This window comes from Agelaius tricolor, unplaced genomic scaffold (assembly GCF_023055355.1).
Source record: "Agelaius tricolor isolate 1412-34295 unplaced genomic scaffold, bAgeTri1.0.p SCAF_25, whole genome shotgun sequence".
Lineage (NCBI taxonomy): Eukaryota > Metazoa > Chordata > Aves > Passeriformes > Icteridae > Agelaius > Agelaius tricolor.
In genome coordinates this window covers 4445157-4460077 of record NW_027269285.1, presented here as the reverse complement: position 1 = coordinate 4460077, position 14921 = coordinate 4445157, and the positions used below count along the sequence as shown (strand labels likewise).

The 14921-nt window shown below is 64.0% G+C and overlaps 3 protein-coding genes across 3 annotated transcripts; all 3 read right to left on the bottom strand.

The window, feature by feature from the left end:
• Positions 1-1132: 1132 nt before the first annotated feature.
• On the bottom strand, positions 1133-8292 carry SPAG5 (sperm associated antigen 5). Its single transcript, XM_071447583.1, has 21 exons — positions 7345-8292; positions 7072-7264; positions 6444-6536; positions 6200-6334; positions 5790-5909; positions 5458-5550; positions 5176-5310; positions 4946-5039; positions 4769-4862; positions 4596-4677; positions 4023-4156; positions 3564-3729; positions 3221-3413; positions 3038-3109; positions 2770-2893; positions 2387-2498; positions 2105-2185; positions 1877-2020; positions 1653-1727; positions 1386-1466; positions 1133-1304 (listed from the first exon to the last, which is right to left on the bottom strand). The coding sequence occupies exons 1-21, from the start codon at positions 8163-8165 to the stop codon at positions 1197-1199; spliced, it is 3150 nt and encodes a 1049-aa protein (XP_071303684.1). The 5' UTR covers positions 8166-8292; the 3' UTR covers positions 1133-1196.
• LOC139599844 (uncharacterized) lies at positions 8191-10517 on the bottom strand. Its single transcript, XM_071447515.1, has 4 exons — positions 10108-10517; positions 9837-9938; positions 8292-9617; positions 8191-8244 (listed from the first exon to the last, which is right to left on the bottom strand). The coding sequence occupies exons 1-4, from the start codon at positions 10129-10131 to the stop codon at positions 8191-8193; spliced, it is 1506 nt and encodes a 501-aa protein (XP_071303616.1). The 5' UTR covers positions 10132-10517.
• Positions 10518-10653: 136 nt separating this feature from the next.
• On the bottom strand, positions 10654-14463 carry RSKR (ribosomal protein S6 kinase related). The gene is made up of 12 exons (XM_071447594.1): positions 14349-14463; positions 14051-14260; positions 13292-13375; positions 13147-13215; positions 12923-12992; positions 12042-12149; positions 11860-11900; positions 11736-11763; positions 11490-11579; positions 11329-11417; positions 11149-11259; positions 10654-11057 (listed from the first exon to the last, which is right to left on the bottom strand). Exons 1-12 carry the CDS (start codon positions 14403-14405, stop codon positions 10836-10838), a joined length of 1179 nt encoding a protein of 392 aa, XP_071303695.1. The 5' UTR covers positions 14406-14463; the 3' UTR covers positions 10654-10835.
• Positions 14464-14921: the final 458 nt, after the last annotated feature.

Below are 14921 nucleotides of genomic sequence, written 5' to 3'. Positions count from 1 at the left end.
CCTAATCCAGGGAAGGGAGCACATCTCCCTGCATCCCACACCCGGGGCCCCCCATTGCCCCCCATTACAGCACCTCGGGAGGCTGTACCCGACCCCATGGGGTCACAGGGCAGGGAGGAAGGCAGGGCAAGGGAGCAGAGGTCACTGCTTCCCCACGAGCCACCCACGCACCCAGGACATGCAGGCACAGCCCCAAACATTTCCCGGTAGATAAATCGGTGCCAGCGCCCCACGTGTCACGGCACCCGCCCCACACGGAGCAGCAGGGCTGTGGCAGAGGGCAGAGGAAGGTGATTTCCATCCCCCTTGGGCAGGAGAAAGAGGCCATTAAAAACCAGAGCACTTGTTGGAGTGCTGCTATTTTGGGCCATCGCAGGGGAGGGAGGGTGCTGCGTGGTCCCCGTGGCGGTGGGGAGCATCCTTGGGGTCAGGAACACCAGGAGGGGGATCCCGCAGGATCTGCCCCCGCAGGGAAGAAGGGAGGTGAGGTTGGAGCTGTGCTGGGAGCTGGGGAGCCCCTAAGGGAGCCCCCCCCCTTCCATGCAGCAGCAGCGACCAAGGGGGGTTGGGAGCAGGAGCTGGCAGAGCTCCCAGCACTAGCTGAGCCATGGGATGCTGCGTGCTGGAGCCAGGCTGGGAGGGGGAAACATCCTCGTGCAACAGGCGTGTGCCCACAGCCCCGTGATGAGGGTGCAGGATCCAACCTCTGGAACCATCCTTGTGATAACGAGAGGAATCCAACCTCTGGAACAAGTCCCATGCAACAGGCTCGTGCCCGCAGCCCCAGGATGGGGTGCAGGGTCCAGACAAGCCCCTGCAGAGCAGGGCAGGGAGGGAATCTAGGGCAGGAGGAGGAGCAGGGAGCAGGGGAGGGAAGCTGGCTCAGCCCGGGCACTCTGGCTGCTGCCGGGGCCGCAGGGTGGGAGCCTGGGGAACGCGGTCCCTTATTGAGAGCAAACACTGGCAGAGAGGGAGGGACGTGTCCCCCGCCAAGAAGGAGAGGCCCTGGGGTGGCAGGGAGCTGTGCCCACAGCCCCGTGACAGAACAGGAGCAACCGGCACAGGCTGGACAAGTTGTCCCCACCCACAGCACCAGGAGCTTCCTGAATGCACACAGCAGGCACGGTAAAAGCCAACACAACTTTATTCAATAAATAATTACAACATTAACAACAGGAAAGGTTTCAGGCTACAGGCTATAGCGGCTCAGCAGCTTCCTTGCTGGCTGGCTTCAGGCCCAGGTAGCGCAGCAGGCTCTGGAGCTCCTGGCAACCCAGAGCCACCTCAGGGAGAGCCGACAGGACCTGGGGACAGCAGCAGCAATAGTGTTTGGGTTGGTGTTGTTGCAGTCACAGCAAGGGTGAGAAATAAACTGTAAATCTCACCTCTTTTATCTTCTCCTGCCTCTCCTCGTGGGTTCTCAGCACTTTCTGGGTATGATGGAACTTCATCTCCAGCCTTCGGACCTGTGGTGGTGGGAGATGCCCGTCAGGACTCTGCACCAAACTTGGGCAGAGACCAGCCCAAAAGGGAGAGGGGATCCCTGCCCAGGTCAGGAGGGTTGGAACTAGGTGACCTTTATGGTCCCTTCCAACCCAAACCATTCTGATTCTATGAATGGAGCCAGGACAGCCCCTTGAGGCTCCCCATACCTGCTCCAGGTACTTGTCAGTGAGCCGTATGTTCTCATCCTCTTTTTCCACGAGCAGCAGCCGCAGTTTATCCACCTGCAAAAGGAGCAAGCCCTGCTGAAGATCCCTGTGGGGGAAAGCTCTGAAGTGGGGGACAGGGTAGGAGGAGCAAGGTCTGCAGAGGTCTCCTTGTCCATGGTGGGGTGACATGAGGAGCCCTCAGCCCTGCAGCTCCCCAGCCTCACCTCCCGCCGCAGCATGACCCGCTCCTGGACATAGGCAGTGTCCACCTGGTGCTCCTTGCCCCTCATCTCCTCCCACAGCACCTTGGCCTCTGTCTCTGCACGCTGGAGCAAGCGCTTCAGCTCGGAGACTTCTGCCTTCAGCCTCTACAGGGGAAAAAGAGATGCTGGGAGGGGTCCTGTGCCCAGCATCCCCCCAGGGTACTGCCCACCCATGCCCCCATCACACACCATGACTTCCCCACTCTTGTCGATAAGTTGCAACATCTTCTCTTCCTGCTGTTTCACCACATCTTGCAGCTCCTTCTCATTCTGACAGAGAGGAAGAAGTGGGGTCAGGCAGTGTCCAGCCCTGGCCACCCCCAGCACCCAGAGTGGGTTTTCTCATGTTTGAGGAGGTCAGACAAGCCAGGAGCACCCATGGGGCATCACCAGATTTCTCCATGTCCTAGATCAGCGCCCGTCCCAGTTCGGCTCTGCCCTGGGGTGAGCGCTGGCCCACTTCTGGCTTACCTCAAGCTTGGTCCTCAGTGCCTTGTTCAGCTTGGCAATGGTGGCAGCCTGGGCATCCACCTTCTCCTGGCTCTCAGCTGTCACTGTCTCCAGGCGGAGATGCAGGTCAGAGCTGGGAGAGGACAGTGGTGGTGAGAGGGTGGGGACCGCAGCCAAGCACAGCACCAGATACCAAACCCCTCCTGGGCATGCCCCTGGGCCCATGGTGAGAGAAGACACCTGGTCCAGCCCAGCCAGCTGGAAAAAGCCCATCAAGCCATGACAGAGGTCTAGTCCAGGGCTAGGGCAAGAGGCAGACCCAGGCATGCTGCCTGCAGGAAAGGCCATGCCCAGGACAGCGATGCCTCTGCTCAACCCTTGACACGAGCCCATGCTGAACTCACATCTCTGTCTGCAGTGCCCTGAACTCGCTCTGCTCCAGTTCCTGGATGCGGGAGCTCAGCATGGCAAGGTTGGAGACGACAGCTCTCAGCTCCTTCACGCTCTCCAGCAGAGTGTCCTCAGGATCTGCAGGCAGGAAATAGCCTCATGAGCAACACAGAGGGAACATCAGCCCCAGGGCACACAAAGGAAGGCGTGCCTGCTCATCCCTCTGCACAGCAGCCCTGCAGCTTCAGAGCAGGGTCCCAGACAGGGTGACAGCCCCAATACCTATTGCCTTTGACACAGATGCAACTTTGTCCTTGGCAACTGTACCCCCACTTCTGCTGGTTTCATTGGCATCTGTGAAAGGAGAGAACAGTGGCTGTGCCCAGCCCTACGCATCCCCCAGCATGGAGGGAGCAATCCCCATCCTGGGACTCCCCAAAACCCAGAGAGGGGGTGCCAGCTCACCTTTCCCTGCCACAGCTTTCAGGACGCTGCCCACGAAGGAGCTGCCGGCGCGGTGTGGGGTGTGGCACGCCGGGGTGTGGAAGGCTGGGGTGCGGAAGGCCGGGGTCCAGGCACGGCGTGGGGTCTGCCAGCCCGGGGTCCGGGGACCTGGGGTCCAGGCTTTGCTTCTCGATGGAGCATCATCATCATCATCCTTCAGAGGGAAAGGAGAGTACAGCACCAGAGTGCAGCTTGTGACTGTCCCACCAAGCACACGGTCTCGAAGCCATGCCATGGAAAGCCACGAATGTGTGACCTCCCCTGGGCCATCCTGTCATGCTTGTCCCCAGCACAGGGCTCCTACCTGCTCTTCTAGAGCAGCCTTGAGGCAGTCAGCGAGCTCCTGCAACCTCATCTTGCTCTCCATAATGTCCGTGGAGCACCAAGAAACTTTGTTCCTCTTTGTCTGCAAGCTGAGGAGCTCAGCCTTGGTGCTGTCCAGCTCCTTGCTGAGGGCAGCCTGCTCTTCCCTGTGGGATGGCACCAGCCTCAGCAGGAGCAGCATTTCCCTTCCTTGATGTGGGATGGGGACATGCCTGCTTCTCACCATGAACCAGCAATGGTACAAATCCCACAGATTTAGGCAGTTTCCCTCAAGATGGGATCTGCTGACCTTCCCTATAGCCTCTCCCACCCACCTGGACCACCACACTTAACTGGAGCAGCAGTGACCATGGTCAAAATGTCCCCTCTGACACCCCAGGAAGGGCTTGCTTTCCCAGAAATAGAGGGGTTTGAGTGGAGCTGGTGAGTGGGGCAGTACCGCAGGCGTTGGTGGGACTCCATCAGCTCCTTGTGCTGCAGGACGCGCTCCTGCAGCGTGGCCAGCGTGGAGTTCAGCCTGGCCTCCACCTCCAGCAGCTGCGTGCGGCACATTTGGTTCTCCTGATCCAGGAACTGTAAGAGGGTGGGGGGGACACAGCCGTGAGCAGCCAAGCAGAGACCAGAGGGGGCTCATTGAGACCCCCAGCACAGACCCTCCCATGCCTCAGGGTGCTGTTTCTAATCAGGGGCAGCTTTATCCCAGCAGCCTAAACCCTACAAACCAGTTTACTGGGGACATAGGAAAGACTGAGGGACAGCTCCATGCCTGCAGGGGAAATTTATCTCCAAGAAAATTATCTCCAAGAGCTGCCCAGCCCCCTCCCTGGGAATCCCTGCCGGGCAGGATGAAAAGCTGCGCTACGTGCGGCATGTCAACCGCCCTGACGAGCTCATCCCCCTCCGTAGGAGGGCTAATCCTGCTCCTGGCCATCTGCCAGCCTTCCTGGAGAGGAGAGGCCGTGATGGGGGCCGGCAGCGCGTGATGGCGCGGGCAAGGTCAGGCAGCTCCTACCTCCCGGCACTCGGTGGCCTCCCCCAGCTCCTGGCACAGCTCCTGGCACTCCTGCTTCAGGGAGTTCCTCTCCTGAGCCAGCCTGAGGGGATAGGATGGGATGGGATCAGGGGGTGCTGTGTTTTGGGGGCCAGAGGTGGGATGGGGCTCAAGACATCAGGGCTCAAACCCACTGGGCCATCTCCTCCCACTGCTTCTCGTTCTCCTGCTGCAGCGCATCCCGCTCCTGCTCCATGCTGGCCAGATTTATCATCACAGAGCTCAGGTCTGCAAGGGACAGAGCTGTCAGCCAGGAGGGACAGGGGCAGTGGGGATGGGGCAGCTCCAGCCCCAACGTCTCCCACCCCTACCTTTGCCCAGGCGTGAGTTGGCCACTGTCAGCTCCTCCAGCTGAGCCTCTGTGTCCTGCAGGGTCACCAAGGTCTTCTCCAGCTGGCAGGATGCCTGTGGGGACACAGTGCTCACTCTGGGGTGCTCTTGGGGTGCTCCCCTCCCCATGGGGTGTTGTCACCCCAAGGGGTGCCCCAAATCACCCCGTGCCTCAGACACCCCACAGCACTGAGAGGAGGCCCCCCTGTACCTCCTCCTTGGCTTGAAGAGCTTCCTCTGCTTGTTCCCGTGTGGCAGCCAGCTCCTCCAGGCAGCTCTGCAGCTTGCCAGGCACACGCTCCAACAGGGCATGGGACTGGGACACCAGGGCCCTCATCTGCTCCCGCTGGGAAGGGAGACAGCACCAGGCAGAGCTCAGTGTGGCACTGCTGTGGCACTGTCCTGCTGTGTGACCAGGGACAGGTCATGGCACCCAGGGCACAGAGCACTGGCAGGGCAGCGAGGGGCTGAGCCCCCACTGGACACCCCTCACCTCCTCATCCAGGGCTCTCCTTTCCTTCTCCAGATTTTCAAAGGTGATATCTAAGAATTCTCGGAAAGACTGCGCCTCGGCAGACAGGGATGCCTGTAGGGTAGGAGGAATGAGTCAGCACTGCCGTGGTAGAAAAGCCACATTTAATGGCCATGAAGGAAGGCAAGTATCAGCCCTGAGGCCAAATCTGCAGCAGCTTCCCAGCAGCAGCACCAGAAAACCTCTGGTGCCCCCAAGCCCATCGCAGAGCATCACCCAAGCTCAGGATGTGGCAATGCACTTCCAGGCCTGATCCAGCGTGGGGTAGCTGGGGATGGCACCACACTCAGTACCTGCAGGTTGATGGCTTGGGCAAGCAGCATGCTCAGCTCTTGCTGGGAGGCCAGGCTCTGGTCACGGGCACTGATCTGGGCACTGGCGTGGGCACAGAAAGCCTCCAGGAAGAGATATCCCTGCAGAGGAGAGGATGCTGCTCCAGCCATGCTGTCACACAAGGGCAAACTCCCAGGAGCCATCCCTGCACCAGCCTAGGACTCCTGCTCCCAGGGGGGCACAGCCCATGCCAAAAATACATCCAGAGGGCTCCATCACACAGCACTTCTTGCCTTCCACATTGGGATTTTCTTCCTCTGGGATGCCAGGGAGATTCTCATCCCCAGAAATGGGTAGAGATGCAGGATGCCTCACCAAAGGCATGAGGACAGCTTAGACTGCCTCCATCCCACAAAAGCTGCTCCCTCACCTGATCCTTGGCTCGTAGGGCTTCATCCACTCGCTGCCTGATGGCATCCTGCTCTTCCAGGCAGCTCTGCACCTTGCTAGGAGCACTCTCGAGCATAGCCTGGCACTGGGACACCACGGTCCTCTCCTGCTCCCGCTGTGGGAGGTGACAGCACCATGAGGCACCAGATACAGCTGCTGTGAGTGCCAACAGGTCTCCCAGAATCCAGGGGAAAGGGGAAGCAGAGGGATGTGTGGAAGCTCACCTCCTTCACCAGGGCTCCCTGCTCATCCTGCAAGCTCCGAAAAGCGGCATCCGCGAGGCCCTGGAACAGGAGGCTCTGGCTGCTCCAGGTGCTCTGGGGAAGGGACAAGGACACTGGCCTTATGGCAGCTGGCACAGGCAGCACTGGGGGGGAATATGTGTGGCTGAGATCTGACACACTCATGGCCAGTGACAGCCACCAGATGCCCAGCTCCAGCTGCAGATCCCACTCCACTCCCTGCTACCACTGCACAGCCTCTGCTTTCCTCTACAGCTCGAGGCAGGGCTGCCAGCAGATTTCCTCCTCCCAAGGGCTTCCACCAGAGCAGAGGGCACTTCACACCAGCCCCGCTCCACCCTGGGGCCAGCAAGAGCTGGCCAGCCATGACACCTCCCCTCCTCCTGCCACGTGCACCAGGGATGTTTCCCCCACGAGGGTTCAAGTCCAGCAGACTCAGCAGGTTGATCCGGGCGTGATAATGCAGCACCAGGCGCATGATGCAGCAGCTGCGCTTTACTTCCACTCCACCAACCCAGACAGGGTCACTGCTTGCCAGTGGCTCAAGGATACTGTCACAGCACCAAGGCTGCAGGGGACAGGGTGGCATCACCTCAGAGAGGACTCTTACCCCTTCGGGGTGGGTGGTGTCCGTCTGTGTGAACGCGTCCCTCTGTCTGGCCGGCCCCACGCCAGGCCGTGGCCGCTGGCTCTCCTGCCAGTCACGCAGCTGCAGCGAGAGGGCCTCGATGATGATGAGGGTGCTCTCCAGCCTTCCCTCAAGCTCTGCCCGTGGCAGGGTCTTCAGCTGCTCCCGGGGACAGCTGGGGACAAAGAGAGGGGCTTAGGGCAAGGACAGCACGCACAGGTGCCACAGCAAGAGGGGGCATGTCCTCATACTTACTGCCAGAGCAGGGAGTCTGTTTCCACAGCACTGTCCTTGGCACAGGGGAGGCTTCCCCTGGATGTGTTCATGCTCCTCTCCCACACGTCCCGAGGGGTCATGAAGGTGCCAGTGGCCATGGAGAGCACCGGGGTCATGCTGGTGCCCGTAGCCACAGAGGGCACTGGGGTCATGCTGGTTCCAATGGCTGTGGTGGGCACTGGCGTTGTGCTGGTGCCAGCGACCACAGTGGGCACAGGGGTCATGCTGGTGCCAGCGACCACAGTGGGCACAGGGGTCATGCTGGTGCCAGTGACCACAGTGGGCACAGGGGTCATGCTGGTGCCAGTGACCACAGTGGGCACTGGTGTCGTGCTGGTGCCAGCCACCACAGTTGGCACAGGAGTCATGCTGGTCCCAGCAACCACAGTGGGCACAGGGGTCATGCTGGTCCCAGCAACCACAGTGGGCACAGGGGTTAGGCTGGTGCCAGCAACTGCAGTGGGCACGGGGGTCGTGCCAATACCAGCAACCACAGTGGACACAGGGGTCGTGCTGGTGCCAGTAATCACAGTTGGCACGGGGGTTGTGCCAATGCCAGCAACCACAGTCGACACAGGAGTTATGCTGGTGCCAGTGACCATGGTGGGCACAGGGGTCGTGCTGGTGCCAGTGATCACAGTTGGCACGGGGGTTGTGCTGGTGCTGGCAACTGCGGTGGGCACAGGGGTGACATTGCTGCTGGCATCCTGCTGTAGCTTGCGGAGGGGCAGGCTGTGCCGCAGGGATTCCACCAGGAACGAGGTGTTGAGGGTCTTCTCCAGCCACACCAGTGGTAACATCCAGGACACAGCACCCAGGGTTGATTCAGGCGAGGTGACAGGGGTGACAGTGGCTTCTGACCCAGCAGGCTCCAACCCACTTGCCTCGATGGGAGAGAGGCCAGGTGGGCTCTCTTCTGGGGGGACAGGGGTGCCTTGGCAATGCAGATGATCAGCACTCCCATTTTCAGTTGGGGCCTCAGAGGCCACAGAGCTGCAGGAAAAGTCTGGAGGTGCTGCTCGCCACCTGCAGAAGGGAGTCTTCTGCGGAGTGGAGCTGGTGCCAGGGGGCCCTGGGGTGCAGGAGGCTGTGCTGGCAGGGGACCCAGAGCTGCACGGGGGTACAGCAGAGCTGCCTGGAGAGTTTGGGTTGCAAGACACTGAGCTAATAACGTTGGGGAGCCCTGGGGTGGTGCTGCCAGGGGATTCCAGAGTGCAGGGCCCCAGGACAAGGCTGCACATGGTGCTGCCAGGGGACTCCAAGATGCTGGCCACTGGGATGGAGCTGCACGGGGAGACTGGCACAGTGTTGCCAGGGCACTCTGGGGTGCTGGATCCTAGGATGGAGCTGCACAGGGGAACTGGAATTGTGCTGCTGGAGCACTCTGGGGTGCTGGGCACTGGGATGGAACTGCACAGGGAGACTGGTACAGTGCTGCTGGAGGGCTCTGGAGTGCCAGGCACAGGGATGGAGCTGCAATGGCAGACTGGAATGGTGCTGCTAGGGGGCTCTGAGATGCTGGACACTGGGATGGAGCTGCACAGGGAGACTGGCACGGTGCTGCTGGGAACAGGGACGGAACTGCTCACACAGGCTGGAATGGTGCTGCTGGAAGGCTCTGGGGTGCTGGGAACAGGGATGGAACTGCATACAGAGGCTGGAATGGTGCTGCTGGGGGGCTCTGGGGTACTGGGAACAGGGATGGAACTGCATACAGAGACTGGAATGGTGCTGCTGGGGGGCTCTGGGGTGCTGGGAACAGGGATGGAGCTGCTCACAGAGGCTGGCACAGTGCTGCTGGAGCGATCTGGGGTGCCAGGCACTGGGATAGAGCTGCACACAGAGGCTGGCACAGTGCTGCTGTGGGGCTCTGGGGTGCTGGGTCCCAGGACTGGACTGCACAGAGGGGCTGACACGGCGTTGTCAGGGAGGTCTGGTGTGCTGGACACTGGGACAGGACAGCCAGGGGCCTCTGGGCTGGTGCTGCTGGAGTTCTCCAAAGCACCAGGAATAAGGGTGGCATTGCTGGGGGCCTCAGAGGCACCAGGCTTAAGGATGGGAGTCCCGAAGTCACAGGTGGAGGTCCTGGGGGACTCCAAAGTGGTGCTGCTGGGGGGCTCCAGGGTGCAAGGCACTGGGGTGGTGCTGCTGGGGGGGCCCATGGTAGCACTTCGCGGGGGTCCTGGGGTGCAAGGCACCGTGGTGATGCTGCTGCGGGGGCCCCGGGCACAGGACACCGGGGTGGCACAGTCCTATAGGACATTTTGGGGGGAAAAGGGGGTCAGGGCAGTCCTGCCCTTTCCCCCTGCACTCGCAGCCATTTGCCCCAGTCTTCCCATTTCCCCCATGCAGGAAATACACCTGTCCTCCCATTGCGCCAGCACCATCTGCCCGCCCAACACTCGCGGTTCCGGTACACCGCAGTCCTCCCCGTTACCCGGCCCGTCCCGTTCGTTATCCCGCACACCGACCTTGAGCCGCAGCCGGCGGAGCAGGGGGGTCAGGCTGGTCCGGTCGGCGCCCGACTGCAGCTGCAGCTCCTGCAGCGGGGCGCGCCGGGGCCGCTTCTGCGCCTGGCGGGGAACCGGGGGGGCGGTCACCGGCGGCAGCACCGGCAGCTCCCCCCCACCACACACACACAGATACCGGGAGCGCTGCACCGCACCGGACCCGCCGCCCCTCGGGGACCCTCCCCGGGACACCGGAACATCCAAACCCAACCCCACTGCGGCCCGCACTCACGGCGGGGGTCTTGGCGCGCCGCATGGCCCGGCAATGCTCCCGGCCCCGCTCCTGGTCTCGACTACGGCTGCAGTAGCTCTCAACCTCGGCCCCGCCGGGATGGGGCTGGTCTCGGCCCTGGTTCCCGGTCCCCGCCCGCCGGGTTGAGGTTTTGGGGCTGGTCGCGGTCCTGGTTCCCGGTCTCGGCCCTGGTTCCCGGTCCCGGCCCGCGCGCCGCCCGTTTGAAAACCACGCGCGGCTCTGATTGGCTGGGCCGCGCGCGCGTCACCCCGCGGAGCGACCGTTGGGGCGGGGCCACAGCCGGTGATGGGCAGGTTTACGGGCGTGGCTTCACTCATTGGCCACGCCCCTTCCGCACCGCCCAGCGCCGGTAGGGACAGACGGATGGACAGGCGGACTCAGCTCCTCCCGCATCGCCTGCCCCGGGAAAACCACCCCACACTGCCCCCCAGACCTGCCCCAGCCCCGCCCCCAGGGAGGGGGTCCAGCCCCGCGCCCCCGCCCCGGTGGTCCCGCTTTGCCCACCACGAGTCAGGGCAGCACCGCAGCAGTGCCCGCGGCTCTCGGGTTTATTGCTCCCGCGGGGAGAGGTACAGAGCTGAGGTACCCGGGGATGAGATCGGGGGGTACCCGGGTGACCCCTTGGGGGACCCGGCCCAGCAGGGTCCGACCCGCTGCCGGGGTGGGGGTTGTCCCTGAGCGATGCCGAGGGTCCCAGCCGTGGTGGCTCAGCCAGGCCAGGGCCGGTCCGGGGGGGCGGTGAGGTCGTAATCAAAGTCGGCGAAAGTGGCGGGGTCGGGTGGGGGCTGCTCGGGGGGTCGCGGGGCCACTGCCACCACCACCGGGTCCTTCTGCAGCAGGTCAGCGTCGAAGGCCACCCCGCGGAAGAAGGGGTGGCCCTGAAAGTGGTGGAGGTAGCGCAGGCGGTACAGGGGGTTGTGGCACAGCAGCTGCGGGCAGAGAGAGGACAGTGAGAATGGAAATCTCCCCCTCCCAGCCCAGAGCCCAGTAGGGACCCCAAAATCCGGACAGGAGGGTTACCTCGGCGAGCAGCCGGGCCAGCTCAGGACTGAACTCAGGTGGGCTCTCGTAGCTGCTCTGTTTGACACGTTCCAGCATGGCCACATGGTCCCCCGCTGGAGCCACAGGGAACTGGGGGAGCACAGAGTGAATTCAGGGTCTCCCTGAGGTGTCCCTGTCCCCCCACCCTGTCGTCCTTACCTTCCCACTGGCCAGGGCAAAGAGCAGGACTCCCAAGGACCACCAGTCAGCTGCATGGCTGTAGGGCCCCCCGCTCAGCACCTCTGGGGCTGTGGGGAGAGTGGGTGAGCACCTGGGGGTCTGTGCCCCCCAGCACAGCCCCCCAGAACAGCCCCCCTTACCCATGTACTGCAGGGTGCCACAGATTGTGTGGGCTCGCTCACCCCACTGCAGGTACCGGGAGAGGCCGAAATCAGTGAGCTTGAGGTGCCCTGTGGGGCCAGACAGCACGTGGGAACCCGTAGGGAGGGTGTCCCCATTGACAGGGTGTCCCCATTGACAGGGTGTCCCCAAGGATGGTGTTGTCCCCATTGACAAGGTGTCCCCACGGATGGGGTGTCCCCAAGGCATTGCCACCAGGTTCTTACCTCTCTCATCCAGGAGGATGTTCTCCATCTGAAATGAGACAGGCACTGAGGTGGCCTCTCCATGCTGGGGGTTCAGAGACCCCCCCCACCCCATCCTCCAGCCCCCAGCCCCACTACCACCCACCTTGACATCTCTGTGCATGATGCCCAGGTCGTGGAGGTACACTGGGGACAAGACAGAGCCATCAGTGCCGTGTGTCCCCCCCAGCACAGCTCCCACTGCCACCCCAGGGGTGGCTGACCCTGCCTGCAGGTCTCTGCTGCTGGGGACACTGGTGGCTGTCCCCAGCGTGGGGGGTCACTCACCCAGCACCAGCACCAGCTCGGCAGCAAACAGGCGGACGGTGGCCTCGGCCAGGCAGCCAGCTGTGCGCCACAGCGCGTGCAGGTCCCCGGTGCTGCAGTAGGTGCACACTGCGGGGACAGGTGACAGGCCTTACTGCCATGAGGGACACTGGGGTGGCACAGGGGTGCAGGGGGGTCAGACACGGCTGGCGCAGGCACAGGGTGCAGAGGGGTCAGACACTGGGGTGGCACAGGGTGTAGAGGGGTCAGACACTGGGCTGGCACAGGCAGAAGGCTGCAGGGGGTCACTGCAGCCGTGCACAGAGGTGGTGGAAGTGCTGGGGCTATAAAGGCAGCAAGGTGGCACAAGCACCTGGAGCACACCGGCAGCAAGGTGGCACAAGCAGCAGGGCAATATGGGCACCGGGTGACATACTGAGGTGACATAGGGATGAGTAAGGTGGCATGGGAACGTACAAGTGACATCAGCACCAGAGCCCTGTGGGCACTGGGAACACACAAGCACCTGGGACCACATGAGGTACCAAAGTGACCAAGCCGTCCTTGGGGGTCACACAGGCACTGGGAGCACACAAACCGCAGGCACTGAGGTGACACAGCCATCAGGACCGGGCAGGCACCAGCACTGGGGTGCTCTGTTCACCCCCACACTGGTCCCTGCCCCGCCGTGGCTTGTCCCCATCCGTGTCCCCTCCCGCAGGCCGGCGGTGGGTGCGGGGTCGGAGCCGGCAGCCGGAGCGCCCGGCTGGCCCCGGGGCCGTGGCGGGGGGAGCGCGCAGTGCGGGGACAATCCGGGGGGAGCGCGCAGCGCGGGGACACGTGTGCGGGCGGCAGGGACACGTGCGCGGGCAGGGGGGGCCCGCGGGCAGATGGTCACTCACTGATGAAGAGGTGGCGCTGGCCCTGCCAGCTGTCCCCCAGCCCGTGCACGAACGGGTGCCTGACCTGTCTCTGGGGACACAAAAGCGCAGAGAGTGAGCGGCCCCCGGGGCAGGGGACCCCGCTCCTGCCATCTTCCACCCACAACTCCCACGGCCTCCTGGGGTCCCCATGGCCACCCTGAACCCCTTCACGGGCTGGGGTCCCTCCTGGGCCCCCCCCTCACCTGGATGCTGACTTCTTCTTTGCACTGTTTGAGGGTGTCACGGCGCAGCACCTCCACTTTGGGCACAACCTGGGGGGCGAGGCACTGTCAAGGGGGGGGACAAGGGCAGGTGGGGGCACCCAGGGGCCCCAGGGGCAGCACCCACCTTCACGGCGCAGACCTTCTCCCTCCCACAGTCCAGCACTTTGAGGATGGTCCCGAAGGAGCCTTTGGCCACGAATCCCAGGATCTGAGGAGAGGAACGGGCTGAGCACGCCATGGAGATGGATTTGGGGGGCTCAGGCTGGGGTCCTGCGTGGGGTAAGATGAGGGGCACAGAGCACCCAGAGCCGACGCTGGGGACACATGGGGACTTGGAGGACCCTACAGAGACCGCAGCAGGATTCCATGGGGACCCAGTATGGGGGCACAGGGACACGGGGACCCCAAGGTGGCAGCGGTGGATTTTGACAGAGGACAGGATCCCTGCGGGTACACGCGGGACCTCGGTGGGATGCCACGCTCCGGTGGGGTGCGGAGGAACCCCGGTAGAACACACCGAGACCCGACACGGGCACCCGGCGGCGGCGGGGATGGAAGGGGAGCTGGCGGAACGGCCGGGGACGCCGGTAGGATGCGCAGGGACCCGGCAGAGCGTGCGAGGGGAGCTCGGTAAGGCAGTCGGCGATGCCGGGATGGCGGCACGGGAGGATGCTCAGGGCGCTGGGGGACCCCGGTAGAGACGTGCAGGAAGCCCGGTAGGGACGAGCAGGGACACCGGTACAGGGTGCGAGGGGACCCGTTAGGGCGCCCGGGACTGCCGGGGCGGGATGCACGGGCAGGACGCGCCCGGGGGAGGACGATCGGGGATCCCGTTCGGATGCAGCGGGACCCCGTTCGGAGGGTGGGGGCTCCGGGACGGCACCTTGAGCTGCTGCTGGCGGGCGGAGGGGCGGACGGGGAACTCCGGCAGGAACAACGAGACGAGCTGCGGCAGCGGCCACCCGGGCAGCGGCGGCTCCTCGGCGGGGCCCCGCGGGGCCAAGGCGAGCCCCGGTACCGGCACCGGTACCGAGACCGGCACCGACCCTGCTCGGCTCAACAGCGCCCGCACCCACGACCCCACGGCGCGGCCCTGCGGAACCGGGGACAGCGTCAGCGAGGGGACCCCGGGGCGGGAGATGCCCGGGGGGGATCCCCGGGGCTGATGCCGCCGCACGCACCTGGGGGGGCCGCACCGGAGCCGGGGTCGGGCCGGGGCCGCTGCTCGTCGCTCCCATCGCGGCGCCGCCCGGCCGCGCCCCGGGCCCGGTCCCCGGTAATCGCCGCCTTACATAACCCCGCCGCCCCGCCCCGCCCCGCCCGCCGCGACCACCCCCCGCCCCGGGGCTCAGCGGCGGAACTGCCCCTTGCACGGTGACACCCACCAGTGACCGATCCCCCCCCATCCGGGACCCCCACTGCACACCTGGGGGTTGCTCACCCACCCGTGACTGATCCCACCCCAGGACCCCCGGGATTGATCCCAGCCCCACCCCAGGACCCCCGGCACTGATCCCAGCCCCTCTCCGGGATCCCCTCCTTACACACTCTGGGGCTCCCCCTTCAACCTTTCCTGCTCTCTTTGAATGCTGCAGCCCTGAGGGGGTGCCTGCAGTCCCTGCTGAGCCCCGGCATGGCCCTGGGCTCACGGAAGGACTGCAGAGGGGTAAAGGCACAGGCTGAGCCCAGGGGTGCCCTGACCCCAAATAGGGTGCCCTGAGCAACTGCTGGGGAAGGGCAAGGGGTGAAGCCCC

Bases quoted from the DNA above. Each gene is read 5' to 3' on its own strand.
- SPAG5 (XM_071447583.1), bottom strand. From the start codon at position 8,165: ATGTTACCACTGGTGTGGCTGGAGAAGACCCTCAACACCTCGTTCCTG. The intron at 6,537-7,071 runs GTAAGAGTCCTC...TCCCTTCCCCAG, and splicing joins ACACCACCCACCCCGAAGGG to AGCACCTGGAGCAGCCAGAG. The intron at 1,305-1,385 runs GTGAGATTTACA...TGCTGTCCCCAG, and splicing joins GGCAGGAGAAGATAAAAGAG to GTCCTGTCGGCTCTCCCTGA.
- LOC139599844 (XM_071447515.1), bottom strand. From the start codon at position 10,131: ATGCGGCGCGCCAAGACCCCCGCC. The intron at 9,939-10,107 runs GTGAGTGCGGGC...GTTCCCCGCCAG, and splicing joins GGCGCGCCAAGACCCCCGCC to GCGCAGAAGCGGCCCCGGCG. The intron at 8,245-8,291 runs GTCCCCCCAGAA...CATCGAGGCAAG, and splicing joins TGCATTGCCAAGGCACCCCT to TGGGTTGGAGCCTGCTGGGT.
- RSKR (XM_071447594.1), bottom strand. From the start codon at position 14,405: ATGGGAGCGACGAGCAGCGGCCCCGGCCCGACCCCGGCTCCGGTGCGG. The intron at 14,261-14,348 runs GTGCGTGCGGCG...CCGGTTCCGCAG, and splicing joins CTCCGGTGCGGCCCCCCCAG to GGCCGCGCCGTGGGGTCGTG. The intron at 11,260-11,328 runs GTAAGGACGACA...GTGCTCCCCCAG, and splicing joins TTGCCCTGGCCAGTGGGAAG to TTCCCTGTGGCTCCAGCGGG.